This window comes from Orycteropus afer, unplaced genomic scaffold (genome assembly GCF_000298275.1).
Source record: "Orycteropus afer afer isolate SDZICR_OR568_19922 unplaced genomic scaffold, OryAfe1.0 scaffold00208, whole genome shotgun sequence".
Taxonomy (NCBI): Eukaryota; Metazoa; Chordata; class Mammalia; order Tubulidentata; family Orycteropodidae; genus Orycteropus; species Orycteropus afer.
Genome location: NW_006921795.1, coordinates 3,093,437 through 3,112,269, shown reverse-complemented (window position 1 = coordinate 3,112,269; position 18,833 = coordinate 3,093,437). Strand labels below are relative to the sequence as shown.

The following is an 18,833-nucleotide window of genomic DNA, read 5'->3' as shown; positions in this document are numbered from 1 at the left end:
CCCAAACCTAAGACTGGAGAAACTGTACAGAAGTTTCCCCTTCTTCTTCCCCACCAGCCAGGGCATTCTGCAACTGGATTCCCTGAAATCACTGGAATCCACTGGAGACAGCCACCCAGACAGGCACCCTCTTTCCAGGGTATCCTCTTTGGAACAACCCTCCCCCCCCTTTTTTTTTTTTTTTAAAAAAAAAAAGCCCACCATAAAAGCCTTCTGGGGCACTATTTGTCCCCTGCCAGAAACCCTAGGGAGGAACCAGGGAAGACCACAGAGAAAGGAATTGCTGCGATGGAATCACTAGACATCCTCTCCAAACACTAATCTTTTACAGGGTTGTGGGCCAGCCAGGCTCTAGGACAGCCCACACATTCAGTTTAGGGGGGTGGGCAGGAGAGGAGCTGGAGTCAGGGGTTTGGGGGAGCAGGCTGATGCTCCCTGCAGAAAGCCAGGAACCCCCTCCCGAAGTTGGGCAGGGTACTTCCAGCCTCTTCTTCAAGGGACGTTGCCAGCTGTCCTCTCAGGCACAGCTGAGATCTGGGCTTGATCCAGCAGGATCAGAGTGAAGTGTGAGCCTGAGCCAGAGGGGGGAGCCAGGACACCCCCAACGAGCCAAGTGGCCTCTGGGGAGGCCTGTTGCAGGCCCACAGCCTGTATGCAGGGGGTTCCCCTGGAAGCAGGGTGGAGGGAAACCCAGAAGGTCTGAGGGAGGAGGTGAAGCCAGAGTCTGGGCATGGGCAGCCAAGTGCACTCGCGGTGCACCTTGTCTGTAAGCTGAAAGGGCGTTGAGGAGACCCTTGCCTGTTGGCTGTGCTTGTTTCCTGAGAGGGAGACCCCAGGCAGTTCCCCCGCACAGGAGGATTGTGCACAAGGCTCTCCACCTCCTAATTTCCTCCCCAAGAGCCTTAGACTAGCCGCAGCCGGCAGGCGCAGGTTGCGTCCAGGGTACTGTTGCCGCTCGCCCCTCCTCCCCAGTCAGCAGCGACCCTGTCCGCGCACCCAGGGCTCAGCAGCTGCCGTCGCTTGGGGTGTCTCGAGCGCTCCGTCCCCGACTCGGCTGGGTTCCCCGCTCGTGGACCATGGAGTAGGCGGCAGCCCGGGACGCGCTCCTGCAGCCGGCGAGGCCGAGCCAGCCAGGGTGGCCTGGCCAGCCCGCGGACTTGGCCAGCGGCGGACCCACCTCCCGTCGGTCCTTCCCCGCTCCTCCTCCTCCTCCGCCACCGCCCCCGCCTCCCGGCCGCCCCCGTCGCCCCCGCCCGAGGCCGAGCGCGGGCGCGGAGCGTGGGAGCCATGGCGCGCGAAGAAGAGAGGGACCCCGAGCGCCGGGAGGCTGCGGCGCGGGCAAGCGGCGAGCAGGGGGAGGAGGAGGAGGAGGAGGAGGAGGAGGGGGAGGAGGGACTGAGTGATAGCGACGACGAGGACGACGACGAAGAGAAGGGCAGCAGCGCGGAGGAGGAAGAGGAGAAGGCGAACGGCGGGTGGGAGCGCAGCGAGGACGCGCGGCTGTTGCGCGCAGGGCTTTCTCCCGCCACCACTGTCCCCGCTGCAGCCGCCCGCGACCGGAGCGGTCGCTGCCTGCTCGTGCCCCCGCTGGGGCCGCCGCCTGGCAGCCTGAGGATGCAGCCGCCTGGAGACGAGGACCGCGCGCGCCGCCGCCGCCGCCGAAGGGATCTTCTGCTGAGCCAGCTTTGCTTCCTAGCCTCGGTGGCGCTGCTGCTCTGGTCGCTGTCGAGCCTTCGAGAGCACAAGGGTGAGTGCTCGCTGCCTACCCCGAGTGGGCGCTGCGGCTCAGGCCTCTCAGGGGGGATCCCTGGGCTGGGCGCGTGGCTGCTGCGGGCAGCGTGGTAGTGCCGCCCAGCTGGGGCCGCTGGTCGATCACTTTGGGCCCTTGGTGGGGCTGCTGGACAGGAGGACTACCCCCACCCCCACCCCCGCTTCACCTCGGAGAAGCTCAGAGGAGGGTCCACTGAAGGCGAGGACTGCGGAGCGAAGTGCCCAGCACACTTGGGAGCTTAGCTGCCCCCAAGGCTCTTTACCTGTGCCTCGTGTCTCTGCCCTTTTAACATCCAACAAGAGGGACTGGTGGTGGAGGTGGGGAAGAGAGAGAGTGTGTGTGTGTGTGTGTGTGGTGTGTGGGATACCTTACCCTAAATGGGTCCCATAAAGGCTGATAATAAAGTTGCCCTTGTAAGATTCAGCATCTGACCAGGTAAACCACCTGTACACTCACTGGGTTGTTGAAGGAATGAAAGAGGCTGGTTGGCTGGTTGATACATAATTCTCTATATGTTTTCCCTGTAAAACAGATAGAAAGTTCCTTACCTGTCTTTCCAGAACAGGTGCTGGGAACTTTGGATAGAAAGAGTGTTGGGCATCCAGCTAGGGTTCAGGAATGCACTAGTTCTCTTAAATTCACTGGGAAGACCCAAATTCCTTTCCCAGAGATCCCTTTTGTGAACTTGTAGCTCCAAATAAATGATTTGGACTGGACTAGTCAACTCTAGCCATTCCCCCATATGTTGCCCTTTGGATGGATTGCCCTTTGACCCACAACTTTTGTATTTGTCCTTGGCCTTTCTTGAGCTGAAATAGACCTTGTGGAAAAATGTGTTCGAAACCATTTCTGCTGAAAATGGTTTGGACCCTGAGGTGCAGCTGTCTGAAAACTAAGGAAAGTCTTGGAAGAATAACTGTTATAAAACTGTTTTATAATCTGGCCATTAAAGTGGCACGGTTTATGGGGAAACAGTCATATAAATGCAGTTACAAATATGTGCTGTGGTGTTAAGATCAGGCATAGCTCTAATACAGGGTGTTATGAAGTGCAGATTAAACAATAAAGGCACTTTGATAGTGATGGTAAAATATTTTTAAAGGTGTCATCAATTAAGAAAGGGATTTCTTGCACATTGGCTGGTCTTGGGCTTAGTGGTTCAGCCAGATGGTCATTCTTGTTCAGATTTTAGCAGACCTCTTGGTACACTTCATCATATATGGTAATATGAGAGATTCTGTCTTGGTCTCCAGTGAAGCAGTTAGGACTCTACTCTTTCCTGAATTCAAGATTATCTGATTTTGGAGATGGCATCACTCATGGGACTGTGCCGGGGTGAGAGAAGGCAGGAAGCTCTCCAGGGGCAGATGTAGACCTATCACTCATTTTGTCTGTTGACTGTTTTTCATTAAGAGCCCTTCTTAATCTTCTCAAATGTTATGAGTGAAAGGCTAGCTTCTAGTTCATGCCACCTTTGGAAAAAGCCATTCCATGCCAATTATATACCAGCCATTATTCCTGCATGTTTGGGTTCTCTGAGTCAGAGTTCCCACCACTTTCTTGGATATTAAAGACCTTTTCCTAGGATGGAGAACGTGACCCATATAGTCAATCAGCTGCAGGGGGCTGCCTGGCTCCTAGAAAAGCTGGTGGTGGGGTGGTAGGCAGGCAGGTACTCTGCAAACTTGATACCTGGTGATGAGACTGTCATTTTGAAATGATTTTCCCAGCAGGGATATTTATGTTTGAAAGCCATGGAATCAGATGTAGTTCCAGAGCACAGACTTCTCCCCATCCCTTACCTTTCTCCTCCTTACCATTCATATAGTCACCCTCAACCTTCCCTGCCCCGATTACCATAAATGCAGGATTTAAGAAGACTCTAATCCCAGCAACTAAAGACCAAAAATGAAAAGCTAACAATGTTAAGGAGGATGCAGTCCGGCCTCTGTTTATTTTCCCCAATGCCATGTTAGTTGCTATCTTGCCTCTGATCACCTTTTCTTCCATTATTTATTGAGGATTTCAGCACAGCAATATTTTGCAGAAATAAACAGATTTTTCAAGATAATTTTAGCATATTAATGAAAGCGTGTGGACCTGCAAACTATTATTTTGGTTAGGAAATTGCCATTCAGCATGCTTAAGCATTTGAATAGTGACATTTACCCTGGAAACTTGTGGGCCACTCTATTTAATGGATAAAAAGTTTGGAAGTCAGCCTTGGTTTAAAGATACTGACTCAAAAAGGCTGAGTGATTTGCTTAAGGTCACATAGCAGTTGAGGAGTAGAGGAAAAACTCAAACCAAAGAAACCTGGCTTTCTTCTTCCATCTCTGTTCCCTGGGATTCATGCCACCATCTTGGTACAGTGTTGTAATATTTATATAATCCCAAAGGGGTAACTTCATAATGAAAAAGGGTAATCTTTTGATTTATTTGCTTTGAAAGCCATGTAGTGATTGTTAAATGTAACTTCTTATAAGCTTGTTTTCTAACACTTTTTTTTTTTTAAGGACAATTACTTTACCAAATCCAAATACAGATATGTGGCAGTGATGTTATTTAATGGTGTATAACATTTCCAATCATACAGAATCTGAGATCCCTTTCTTAACAAACTCAGTACAGGTTATTTTCTGCTGAGCTGGGACAAAACGGTTATTGAATTTAGGTCAGGAAGTATTAGTCATGGAATCAAGAAAAATGTTGATTCTAACAACAACAAAAGCAATAAGAGTAACTAGAATTTGGTGGAACTCTTTAAGTGTCAGGCACTGTCCTAAGTACTTTATACACATTGCCTGTTTAATTGATAGTCTTTGCAGACATTTGCATCTTCAGTATTTTGGACAGATGGACCCCAGATGACCTATTTAGTTGTTGCCAATGAAATCTCATTTTTTGATCTCTGTTTTCAAAGTCCGTTGCAGTAAAGTGTTGGATTTTTTAGCAAGGTTTTTTTTTTTTTTTTTTTGCAGTGAGAATGGGTTACTTTTCTACATTTTGATTTGTTTAGAAGTATTTAGTATTTCTTTGAAGTAAGGAACCTGGTTGTTTTTTCCTAGAAGTGATGTGAAGAAAGTCCAGGGATTCTATTTCAGGAGTAGTTATAGACATTCTTCTTAGGAAGTTCTCAAGGAGGTGAACAGTGAGTAAGAGGAAAAATGTGCATGTATGAGAATATGCATACACACACACATACACACACTATATTACACACACATGAATCAGGAGCCCTGGTGGTATAGTGGTTAATTGCTCAGCTGCTAATCAAAAGGTTGGCATTTTGAACCCACCAGCTTACTCCATAGGAGAAAAGTATGCAGCAGTCTGCTTATGTAAAAATTAAACCCAAACCCAAACCCATTCCATTTGAGTTGATTCTAACTCCTAGCAACCCTATAGGACAGAGTCAGACTGCCCCATGGGGTTCCAGGTCTGTAATCTTTGCATAAACAGACTGCTACATCTTTTTCCCATGGAATGGCTAGTGGGTGAAACCACCAACTTTAGGTTATTAGCTGAGTGTTTAACCACAGTGCAGCCAGAGGTCATTCTCCATAAAGATTACAGCCTTAGAAACCCTATGGGTTCTGTTCTGTAGGGTAACTATGGGCTGGAATTTACTCGATGGCAGTGGATCAACAGGTTATACAGGAGTCCCTGGGTGCTGTCAACAGTGAAAAGTTGGAGATTCCAGTCCACAAGTGGCCTGACTCTACTAACAAAAATATCAGCTATTGGAAACTTTATGGAGCACAGTTCCACTCTGACAACACATGGAGTTGCCATGAGTCAGAGTGTACTTTATGGCACCTTTTTTTTTTTTTTTTTAATATGTATACATCTATCTATCTATCTATCAATAATTTTGAGATATTTCAGTCCCAGCTACTTTTGCTGTGTAACAAACCACTCCAAAGTTTGGTGGTGTAAAACAACCATTTTATTAATTTATGTTCAGGGATGTGTGGGTCAAGGCACAGCAGGCATAGCAGCTTTTTACTCTGTGGGGTCTGGGGCCTCAGATAGGAAGATTCAGTGCCGGGGTGGTATGCAGCTGGAGGCTGGAGTCATATGGACGTATCTGTACTCACGTTGGCTGAGACCTCAGATGGCCTGTCAGCCAGAGCATCTACAAGTGACTCTTCCACATGGCCTCTCCATCTGGCTTAGTTTGAGCTTCCAGATATAGCAGCTGGATTCCAAGAATGACTGCCCCAAAAGGACAAGGTGGAAATTTGTGGCATTTTTATGTCCTGGCATCAGAAGTCAGATGGTGTCACTTCTGCTCTTTTCTAATAATTGAAACAGTGACAAACCTTAGCCCACATGCAAGGAGAGAACACAGACCCTGCTACATACACATTGTAAGAAGAACATGTGGGATGAGAAATCTTGGTGTTGCTATTCTTGGAAAATTGAGGGATCATAACCTAGGAGTGATTGTAGATATTTATTAAATAAATAAATAAGATCTTTATATATCCATATACATATTTATATTTTATGTGTTTATATATAAAGATATTTATATATTTATTCATATATGTGTAATATATTTTGGAGACCATGGGTGGCACAAATGGTTAACATACTTGGTTGCTAACTGAAAGTTTGGAAGATTGATTCAACCCAGAGGCACCTCAGAAGAAAGGCCTGGTGCTCCAGTTTAAAGAAATCAACCATTGAAAATCCCATGGATTGCTCTGACACATGTGGGAGTATTATGATGCAATGACAACTGAGATCTCATCTTTACCTTTGTGGCTTCCCATTCTGCCAAGATCTTGACCATGACCATGCTTCTTTATGTGACTTGCATGACTTGCAGACTAGCCTTGGAAAACTCTCTAGCCGTGTCTCCTGTGCCTCTTCCTGCCCCACTTAGGAAAGCCACCCTGGCCTTTATGCTGTTCCTCAAAAGGGCAGCGCTGCTTCTACCCTCAGAACTCTCAAACGTGCAGGGCCCTCTGCCAGACTGTTCTTTCCCTCACAGCAGCTTTTTAATCCCTCGTCCTTCACTTCCGACAAAGCTAAGTCCTCATTTTACTCGCTGAGCACACTTTATTTTCCCTTTATAGCACTATCATAGTTGGTCATTATGTATTTATTTGGTGGTGATTTGAATAATGTTTCCTTCTACACCAGATTGTGAGTACCAGGAGGTCAGGGACGCTCTTAACTTTCTACAGTCAACCTGCAGCTGTTTGTTGGTACTTAAAAGATATTTGAAAATAAATTCTGAACTACAGTGTCTGTGATAAAAACATTTGTTATTATCAATTTGTTATTGTTTTTAGCTGCCATTGAGTTCGCCCCCGATTCATGATGACTCAGTGTACAACAGACTGAAACACTACCAGTCCTGCACTGTCCCTATACTGGTCCTGTGTGTCTCCATGATTGGCTGTGCATTGGACCTATGTGGTCTATAGGTTTTCCACTGGCTGATTTTTAGAAGTAGATTGCCATGCCTTGTTTCCTGGTCTTAGTTGGGAAACTCCACTGAAACCTGTTGGCGTTATGGCAACATGCAAGCCTCCATTGACAGACAAGTGGTGGCTGCGGATGAAGTGCATTGGCCAGGAATCTAACCTGGGTCTCCCACGTGGAAGATGAGTTACAGTGTATTAGGACCCCACTAACTGTCCCATAGGAACTCTGGTGACATAGTGCTTAAGACACTTGACTGCTAACCAGAAGGCTGGCGGTTCAAACCCTCCTTGGAAGGAAGGAAGGTTGGGTAATCTACTTCCATAGTGATACTGCTTCGGAAACCCAAGGAGGGGTCGCTCTGAGTCGGGTCCGACTGGACAGCAGTGCATTTGGCTTGGTTTTACCTGTCCCATGAGAGAGCTCTGGTGATGTAGTGGATAAGATATTTGGCTGCTAACCAGAATGTTGGCAGTTCAAATCCACCAGCTGCTCCATGGGAAGAAGATGGGGCAATCTACTTCCTTAGAGATTTACAGCCTCAGAAACCCAGTAGGGTTAATTTACTTGATGGCAGTGAGTTTGGCTTTTTTTTTTTTAGTTAAGTGTCCCATGGAGCACTTGGGTGATATAAATAGTCCATGTGCTCAGCTGCTAATTGAAAGATTGGACATTCGAGTCTACCCAGATGTGCTTTGGAAAAAAGGCCTGGTGATTTACTTCAGAAAAATCAGTAATTGAAAACTCTATGGAGCACAGTTTTATTCTAACACACATGGAGTCACTATGAGCGACAGTAACTTTTTTTTTTTTTAAGCTAGCACACACTTTATTTTCGTGATTTATAATTCTGTCTTCAACCCATTTTCCCATTTTTCATAGGGACATTACTGAGCTGCAGAAAGGTGAAGTGACTTGCCTGGTGTCACTAAGTGACAGGATTTGAATCGAAGGTTGCCTATGTCAGGGCCTACCTGCCTCCTGCATTTCCCAGCCTTGTCTGGTGAGGCCACGAATAAAAGATGGGGAATCACATTGCCTTTTTCAGCCAACCAGGGAGTAGAGGAGTAACAGAAGGTTGTTTTCAAGGCAGCAGTATTTTAGAAACACTGCTTTTCAATCTTTTCTATTTTCTGCTTAAACATATATAGATGTGTCTCTTTCCTCTTGGCTTTTCTTAGCTGCTCATCAACCTAGATTTTTCTCAAAGATTTCCTTCATTTGCAAGCCTCGAATCCTTGTGGGAAGATTTTTCTTTTTTTACCCTGGAGGGTTGGCAAAGCCAAAAAAGCCAAAAGAATTGCAAAACCAGCTATTTGCTGAGAATTGTGAGGCCTGGTGGAAGTTGGCTGATAGGACAGGATTTTGGCAACTCTCTTTGTCTTCAAGGAGATTTCTTTTCCTTGAGCAAAAGAGTATTTTTTTGGGGAATCATAGGACAAGACTTTTATAATAGGGAAACTGAAGTATGGGAGGTTCAGAAAATGTCCTTAAAGTTGTGTAGCAAGTGGGTAGTGTTGTCAGGAAAGGGATTCTTTTTTTTTTTTTTTTCCTTTCCTGACCTATTCCTGCCTTTTGTTTCTATAAAGCTTGTTTTGCATTTTTGTTTGTAATTTGTATTAGTATTAATTTATAGTGTTATCCTGTAGGATTTTAGAATTTGAAATGTTAAGGATTCAAGTGGGAGAGCTTTTGTTTGAGTGGGGGTGGTGGGTCTAGCCAGATAGCTTTAATCATTGAACCATAATTTATTAGGCTTGGAGAACATCTTCCTGACACCTAGGGCTACACATCTTGTTGGGCTTATCTGTATTTTTTCCCTTATCTCTCTTCTGGCTTGGACTGGTGATGCCCTTCACTGTGCCAGTCTTAGGGATTTACCACTCATTAACCCAGCCCACACGTCTTTGAACAGTCCCTTTATGAACCTCTCAAGGAATCTCTAAAGTGAGTTCCTACCTGGATCCCTACTGGGATAAGATACAGGGAACTTCATTCATTTATTCAAGGAACAGGTAGCAGGGTCTTTGCTGGTTGCTGGGCTGACAGCTGTGTTTGAGACAGATACCATCCTCATGGTGCTTACACCACAGTGGGTAAGAGGCACTAAACAGCTCATTTTCAAGAGTTATGAGAAATAAAGCTTGGCGTATGGGAGGTCTGAGTGGTCAGGAGAGACTGGAACTTAAATAATAAAATGAACTAGGTTGATAAGGAATGCAGAATGAAAAGGCAAACTAATAGAAAAATGAGCAAAAGATACAGGTAGGCAGTTTCTAAAACTACAATTGCAAATGACCAATAGGCACAAGTAAAAATTCTCTACCTTAATAGTCATTAGGGAAATACAAATTAAAAAAAAAAAAATTAAATGCTATTTTTCACTTATTGGATTGGCAAAAATCAAGCATGTGGTAATATTAAGGATTGGTAAGGTTGCAGGAAAAGTAGCTTCTCTCACTTACTTTAGGTTGGTATGTAAATTGTTAACCTAGAGGCTATGAGGGACTGTAGCAGGGTTTTAGATACAAACCCCAAATGAAGCCTTGGCCTTCTCATGATATTTAGGGTATAGTAAGGGAGTGTGGAATTGGAATAGCAATGTGTAGATTTGAGACCTGGATACACAATTCACATGTACCTATGAGCAGACGGTGGTCTGACCCTTTCTTTCAATTTAGAGTTTAGAGATTAGGTGGGAATTTGAGGGAACAGGAAAGGCTTGTGTCATTTCTGGAGTTGTCCAAACCATCCAAAGTTACTTATTTAGGTAGTGTAATATAGCAGTTCTGTTTTGTTTGTCAGTAACTACTATTTCTGGTAGAGAGTAAGCAAGTCACTTGTAATTTGGCTTGTGGGAATTTCACATTTGCAACTTTGATTCTCTTAGTTTTTCCTTTTGTGCTTTCCCGTTTTCTTGATCTTTGGAAAAGTCATTCTCCATCTTTCTCTCTCTCTTGCAGTGTACTTCCATAGTGATACCGCTTCGGAAACCCAAGGAGGGGTCATTATGAGTTGGATCCGATAGAAGGCAGTGTGCTTGGTTTTGGTTTTCTCTCTTAGACTCTCTCTCTCTCTCTCTCTCTCTCTCTCACACACACACACATGTGTATACACACACACAGAGTCATTTTCACTCTATCAAGCAGTCTGCCAACTGAATTTATACCTGTGGAGAAAAGGAAGTAAGCAGCAGGGTTTCTTGAAAAGGAACAAAGGCAATAGGGGGAGCATGGGCCACAACTTGTAGGGGTGCTACAAGTTGACCTGAAGAAGTCAATAACACCATTTTAAAGAATATGAAAAATTCATTTTTGGATATTTTAACTTTGAGAGTTGTTGGACATCTAGGTGGAATATATAATTGACAGTTGAAAGTCAAGATTTTAAGCAGTTGGGGTTACAGATAAAGAATTTTAAGTAGGTTACATAAAGGTAAAAACTGTATCTTTGGTTAGATCCATGACTATTTTGCCTGCACATTGTAATCACCTGGGGGAATCTAAATGTTGCTTGTGTCTGGATCCCATCCCCAGAGGTTCTTATGTAACACTCTGGGGTGTGGCCTGGGCATTGGGATTTATTTTTTAAAGCAGTGCAGATTCCAGCATGCAGCTAAGTTGAACACCACTGGGTTAGAATAATTGTCAGTGTTTAGCTATCAAGGTAACTGGATGGCACAAATGGATTGCACTTGACTGCTAACCTAAGGTTGGTGGTTTTAACCCACTCAGTGGCCACAGGAGAAAGGTCTGGTGATCTACTTCTGTAAAGATTACAGCCAAGAAACCCTACAGAGCAGTTTTCCTTTGTAGCCCAGGGGGCTGCTGTGAATAGCAATAGACTCTATGGCAACTTAGGAGCTCTGGTAGCATAGTGCCTAAGGCACTTGACTGCTAACCAGAAGGCTGGCGGTTCAAACCCACCAGCCACTCCTCGGAAGGAAGATTGGGCATTCCTACTTCCGTGGTGATACTGCCTCGGAAACCCAAGGAGGGGTCGCTATGAGTCGGGGCCGACTCGATGGCAAATAACAACAACAACAACTATGGCAACATATTTTTTTTGGTTTACCTATCACAGCTACATAAATGCTCTTCATAGCTGAGCTGTGAAATAACACTGTGATTAATTTTTCTTTCTTAAAAATGAATTAATAATTGTTTTGTTTGCTTAGTTTTTTAAGTCTTTACCACTAATTTGATCCCAAACTCTCCTCTATTTGTCTTACTCTACTTTAAATATGTACAGTGACATTAGGTACTTTATCAAGTTCTCTTTTTGAAGATATTTTTACCAGATTCTTCGGACCTGTTCCAGTTCATACAGGTTGTTTGCTCAGTTTGCTGCCCTGCGTCCATCCATCTTGAGATCTCCCTTAGCCTCATCCTGGATCACTCTCTTTTTTCATACTGAAAGCCCTATTTCCTAGAACCCATATATGTGTCTCTCTTGGTTTATTCCTTCATTTATTGTGCACATTTGTAGAGAGCACGTATTCCAGATACTGTCTAAGATAGGGAACAGGCAAAGTCAATATTGGAGACTTTGTGTATTTGAAAATATATTCATTCAACTTTCACACTTAGAAGAGTTAGGCTGGGTTAAGAATTTAGGTTGGAAAACATTTTCCCTCTGAATTTTGAAGGCATTGCTTGGTTACCTTTTAGTTTCCAGTGTTATCTCTGGGAAGTCTGCTGACATCCTAGGTTTTTTCTGTGTATGTGTGTGTGTGTGTAAAATCTGTTTTTTCCTCTGAGAACCTATATGATCATTGCTTTTCTTCTAAGGCTCTGACATTTCACAATGATATGACTGGTATGGTTCTACTTTCATCCATTTTCCTGGGCACTCAGATTCTTTTAATCTGAACAATTATATTTTAATATGAATACTTCTGGGAAGTTGTCTTGAATTACTTCTTTATGATTTCTTCTATCCTAAATTTCCTGTTCTCTCTTTCTGGACCATGTTTTATTTGGAGTCCCTGGGTGTGCAAACAGTTAATATGTTTGGCTGCTAACCAAAATGTTGGAAGTAAGGACTAATGGACCATGTGAACCTCAGCCTCCAGAACCCTGAGACCAAGAGAACTAGACAGTGCCTGGCTACTACTGCTGAGGGCTCTGAAAGATATCACAATAGGAGGTCCTGTATGGAGTGGGAGAAAAATGTGGAACAAAATTCAGAGTCATACGGGTCTGATAAATACTGCTAGAACCACCAATACAGTGCCCCTTAGACACCCTGAAAGCTGGAAACTGAACTCATCTCTGTTGCTCAACTTTCAGCCAAACAACAGAAAGGCCTGAAAAATGAACAGTAATACCTGGGAAGTATACACTCATTAGAAGAATAAACCACAGGAGATGAAAAGGGCAGCATTTGCCCAGGGATAAAGCTTAGAAAGCAGGAAGAAATAGGAAAGAAGGTCAAAGGGAAATGGTAAACACAGGGAGGAAGTGGTAAGAATGCTGTTACATTGTGGGGATTGCAGTGAATGTTAGAAAACAAAATTTGTATGAATTATTGAATGGAAAACCAATTTGTTCTGTAAACTTTCACCCAAATCACCATTTAAAGAAACAAAAAACAAAATAAAAGGTTAGAAGTTCTGGTCCACTCAGAGGTGCTTTGGAAGAAAGGCTTTGCAATCTACATGGAAAAATCAGCCCTTGAAAGCCTCCCAGTTCTACTCTGACACACATGGGGTTGCTGTAAATCAGAGTTGACTCAGCAACAAATGTCTGTTTAAAATACATTATTTAGATGTTTGACATCCAGGACTGACCTAATTTTCTTACCTCTTCTTCTCTGTTTTCTCTTACGCCTTTCCTTTAATTTCTGGCAGATTTTTTTCAGCTATTATCTTCTAACTCTTATACCGAGCTTTTAATTTTTGCTATCAATTTTTAATTTCCAAGAGCTCATTTTTCCTCTGAAATTTATTTTTAGTAGCAGCCTCTTCAGCTTCATTGCTGCACTATCATCTCTTATATCCCTAAGAATATTAATAGTAGTCATTTGAAGTATTCTTCCCTTGTATGGATTCTGTTTCTCCAGGTTGCAGTTTATTTTGTTTTGTCTTTCATGTTATATGCTTTCTTCATTTGCCAGGTGGTCTTTGGAGTCTGCTCATATTTAAGTGGAGCCATTAAAAAAAGATGATTGGAAACTGCACGGAGAAGGGTTTTTTTTGCTTGTGGGCCTCTTTGTAAGGTGATCTGGCTGGACCATTTCACTGGGAATGCTTCCTCTCTGTAACTTTAGGTCCTTATTGGGGTGTGGGGGTGATGGGCAGATTTCCCAGAGAAATATCACTCAGTCTTCTATCTTGAGAGTGAAGACCTGGTTATCTCTAGGGGACTAAGGTGAAAAGAAAGCTGGGGTGGGGTTAGGGCAGGCTTTGTATGCAGTACGTATACTTTCACTGAATCCCCCTGCTTTTAGTATGGGTGCCCCAGTCCACTGTGCTTGGTATTCTTAGCCCAAGGCTCTTTGCTTTACCATCTGAGAGAATAAACCTCCAAGCTGCTTGGGTGGGAGTGGGGAAATGCCAGACTGTGCAGAATTTGAGAGGGAATCTGAAACTGAGTCTTAAACTGAGTTTCGAAGAAACCAGCTGTTTTCAGGCTTATCTTCCTTCTAACTTTCAGAGATAATGGCATGGAGAGCTCTGGGCCCTTTGGGGGCTACTCCAAGAAATGGGTGCGATTCTAGAGTTTCTCTTTGGTGATGAGGGTGCTGTGTTCTTGGGTTGGCTCTCAGTGATTACTGGTCCTGTTGCTTCCTAGCTTCCCTCATTTTTCTTTATTGTGTTTTCTTCCTTTCTTTGTTACTTTATTGGTTTATGCTTATAAATATTATCTGTAAGCTTGTTTTGGGGGAGTTTTGGCAGGGAGTGATGATACATTTGTGTGGCTAATTTTCCATCCTTAATCAGAAGTTCAACACGACTTTTCAAAGCCCAGCAGCATTTCTCAGGTGCCCTGCCCCTGTGCTCTCAGAAAATGGCCTGAGCCTTCTCCTGAGCTGCCTTTTAAATATAAAGTCATAGAATCCACTAAAGATATCACTGATGGGTAGCAACATGAGATTGTCAGGTGTGGATTTTGACATAAAAAATCAATTAGTAATTGGAGAAGAATAAAGACCAATTTATGTTCACACCTCACTGAGTTGACACTTCTTTGGTGAGCCAGTTTCAGGATGATCTAGGATAGATTTAATAAGGGAGAAACAAGGATCACTGAACTGCGTCTTTGATGAGGTCATCTGTGTAGATTCATGGCAGACCCAATAAGAGATTGCAGGCTGTCACCTCTGGGAGGCCTAAGCTAGAGCTGGACAGCAAGAGTATTGAAGATGTGTGAGGTCAAAGCTTTCCTTATGTCCCTTAGCCCAGAATACACCGCATCCGCCTTTACCTAGTGTTGGCTGTCTCATCTCTCCAAGACTTTCCTTTTAAACTTGTAGTACACACATCAGGTGCTCTGGTGGCATAGTGCCTAAGGCATTTGACTGCTAACCAGAAGGTTGGTGGTTTAAATGCCTCAGCCACTCTATGGAAGGAAGATGGGGCAATCTACTTCTGTAAAGATTTACTGCCTCAAACGCATTGGGGGTCGCTATGAGTCAGAATTGACTTGATGAGTACTTTTTTCTTTTTTTTGAGTACACACATGATGACTATAACTTTTAGACATTCGCCAGTCCCTGCCCCACAAATCCTGTCAGTGTAGATAGATCCTTACTTTTATTCTTTCCCTTACACTCCAAGGAAATGAAGTAAAAATTGTCCCTGCACCCATCCTCCTTATGATGTTGGGTACTGTTGTGGCTCTGTAGTTCTCCATATCCAGTGACTCTCTGGGCTTCCTTGTGTAATGTTTCAGGCCTGGTCCATCTGCCATGACAGAGATTTTCTGTCTAACTGCTTTAATTGCCTTGGATTCTGGGTTAACATGCTCCATTTGACAGTAATGACATAGTGAAAATATTAGCCACAATTGAAAAAATGGCACAGATTGTCATTCTAGTTGGTCATTCTATGGATTCCTTGGTTGACGCAAATAGTTAAGCACTTACCTACTAACTGAATGTTTGATGGCTCGAATCCACCGAGAGGTCACTTGGAAGAAAGGCCTGGCAACCTACTTCTGAAAAGTCACAGCCTTTGGGCAGGTTTGTTTGTTTTTTATAGGTCATCCTGTAACCCCTCCTATCATATTTTTAGAGAGGCTGATTTATCCACAGATCTGTGGGTGAAAATATAATGATTTTATTTTATGAGTCAATTTAAAAGAACATATTTAGTTTTCTTTTGTTAAGATGGACCTACAGGAGGTAATTCTTCCAAAAAAATAAGTAAATAAAATGTTTTTTCTTCACTTCCACTTTAAAGGTGAAAACATTATTCTTTCATCTATTGACTGTTTATGAAGTATCACCTGTGTTCAGGTGGTGGCATAGTGGGGGATACCAAATGATTGAACTCAGTGAAGTAAAGCTCTGTGCACCTTAAGAGAGAAGCAGATGCCATAGGGCTTGTGGCTGCAGAAAGGTGTATGGGTTTTGAATATGATTAGAAACTAATAATCAGTGGTCAGCAGAACAGATAACACTGTTGTAGATAATGTCATTGTGGAATGGGAGCAATACTTTTTTTTAAAAAAATCCTTTTCCAGAAAGTACTAATGGACAGGGAACTGGAGTGGGCTCAGTTAGGCTGCACCAGTTATGTGGGGCAGGTAGTGAGGGGATCAGTGTGTGACCACAGAGTTTAGGTAGGATAGAGAGGCTACTCTGAAGCCAGCACTGGGCTATTGGCAATGAGAACAGGGGAAGCTGAGGGTTTGAAGTCAGGATGAGGGCAAATAAAGATTCAGTAGGAATGGCTTGTGTGTCTGTATCACTACAGTTTCCTTTTGAGATTGCCATATAAATAGAATCTCACAGTGTACAGTCAGTCTTTTGAGTTTGGTTTCTTTCAGTTAGTGGCCTTTGAAATTCATCCAAGTTGTTGCGTGTGTCAGTAGTTCCTTCATTTTTATGGGTGAGTAGTATTCCGTTATATGGAGGTACAACAATTTATTTATTCATTCACCTACTGAAGGACATTTGGGTTGTTTCCAGTTTGGATAATTATAAATAGTACTGCTATAAACATTAATCTCCAGGTTTTTTATTTTATTTTCTTGCCTTACTCCATTGGGTTAGGATTTATAGTTGTTGAATTGGAGCGGACATCTTTGCATTACTTCTGATCTTAGGGAGAAAGCTTTTGGCCTTTCACATTAAATATGATGTTTGCTTCAAGTATTTTGCAGATTAAACTAAGGAAGTTTCCTTTTATTCCTAGTTTTCTGAGAGTGTTTATCAGAGAGGGATGTTGAAATTTGTCAAATGCTTTTTCTGCATCAGATGATACGATCATGTGGTTTTTCTTCTTTAGACTGTTAAGAATATGATCGATTACATGGTTTTATTTTTGAGTATTGAGCCAGCACCACATTCCCTTGATAAAAGTGCCATTTGGTCATGGTGTGTTATTTATTTTAGCTGTTGCTAAATTTGATTTGCTTGTATTTTGTTGAAGATTTTTGAATCTGTGTTCATGAGTAATAATGGTCTGTAGTTTTCTTTCTTTCTTTTAGCATGTTACTGTGTTGGGGTGAAAGTTTACAGAGCAGATTATTTTCCCATTCAACAATTTATATACATTTTTGTTTCATCACACTAATAGCAACCCCCTCAATGTCACAGCACTCTTCCCACTCCTTCCCTGTGTTTGGTTCCCTGTTTTCATTTGCCCATCTTTATTGCCCCTTCCTGCCTTCTGAACTTTGTTTTTAGGCAGATGCTGCCTTTTTGGTCTTGTATGATTGATTGTTCTGAGAAGCATAGAGTTACTGGTATGATGGAGGCTGGTTGAAACCCATGAGACTATGGCCCTTAGGCCTTCAAACCTGGAACCTACTCTCTGAGATCACCTTTCAGCCAAACAATAGGCCTACAAAGTGAACAATAACACCCATGTAGTTTTCTTTTCTTGTCCTATCTTTGTCTGGTTTAGCTATCAGGGTAATGCTGATCTCATAAATTGAATTAGGAAGAATTTTTTTCTTCTTTTTTTTCTAGAAGTGATTGTGTAGAGTGGAACCTGCTTTTTAAAAATTTGTTATAATATCACGAACATCTATGGCATTAAACTTAAAAAATAGTTCTTAATGTCTGCATCACAATAGTAATATTATTTTTCTTAGTTTTATAAAATGTAACATTTATTTAGCACTTACCAAATTTGAGGCTCTAAATTTTTTTTTCTACCTGTATTGATTACTTTAATCCTCATATCATCACCGTGGAGTAGGTGTTATTATTATCTCCAGTTTACATGCAAAGAAAAATAAGACACAGGGAATTTAAGTAACTAAATCTAATTCCAGATCCCATGTTCTTAACTATTGTGTTATATCCTTTGATTATATCATACTTTATTTCATCCAGCCTCCATTTTGGGATATTTAGGTTTTTTCATATGTACTATGATGAATGTTCTTGTACAGAAATACTTGACAATCTCTGACAATTTCATTAGGTTGGATTCCTAGTAATGGTATTTCAGGATCAAAGGGTATGCCCATTGTAAAAGCTGACACATACAGTTTGATTATTAAGATTATTGTCACCTTGGCTGGGGCTGGTTGAATGGCTATGTAGCTGAATGTGGTTATTCCCCATGGTGAGACTGTCAGTAAGTTATGTGGTGGAGTCTACTGGACCAGCTGAGTAGCTCCTTTAGGGATGTGGGTGGCTTCCAGTATATAAGAAGCAGCTTTGAGGAAGGTCGCCAGCTTTTTTGGCATGCTTGGCTGCATGTACCAAGTCATTCAACAGCCTGGCATGCCCTACTGTTCTTGGGACTTCTGGGCTTGAATTAGTGGCCTGATGTGTTGTTTGGTAACATTGGGACTGTGCCATTTGTTGACTTTGGGTTTTTCAGGCTCAGTAGCCAGCAGCTATCTGAGTGAAGAAAAGCCTCTAGCTTCAGTGGGCTGGGAGCAGGAGGCAGAGCTGAAGCCCAAAGTTGAGGGGCTTTCACAAAACCCCTAGAGCCTGGCACTTTGAACTCAGATTTCTAGCCTCCAAAACTGTAAGAAAATAAACTTCTTTTTGTGAAAGCCATACCATTCGTGGTATATTCCTGTCAGGGTGGCACTAGGTAACCAAAACACACTGCCATATAACTTTCCAGGAAACTGTACTAATTTGAAGTCCCACCAGTAGTGCCTGGTGTTGTGCTCAATTCAGTGTTCTCTTCCAAGGATTGACTATTACCATTATTTTACATATTTTCAATTCAATCTGATTGAAGAAAGATGGTGTCTTTTGCCTCTCATTTTTACCAGTTAGGCTGAATATTTTTACAGATAGTGGTTTTCTTTAGCCCTTCTATTTTCTGTTTCATTGATGTCTGCTCGAATCTTGATTATTTCCTTTCTTCTGGTGACTGTAGGCTTTTCTTACTGTTCTTTCTCTAATTGTTGGAGATGTTCGTTTAAAGTGTTGATTTTGGCTCTTTCTTCTTTTTGGATGTGTGCATTGATTGCTATAAATTGGC

The 18,833-nt window shown here is 42.7% G+C and overlaps 1 protein-coding gene across 1 annotated transcript in view; it reads left to right on the top strand.

Moving 5' to 3' along the window:
- The first annotated feature begins 1,614 nt into the window (after positions 1-1,614).
- SLC24A3 (solute carrier family 24 member 3) overlaps positions 1,615-18,833 on the top strand; it is a 949,388-nt gene continuing 932,169 nt past the window's right edge. The window contains exon 1 of the mRNA XM_007948201.2: positions 1,615-1,747. Coding sequence (XP_007946392.2) covers positions 1,615-1,747 — 133 coding nt within the window. The remainder of the gene's footprint in view (positions 1,748-18,833) is intronic.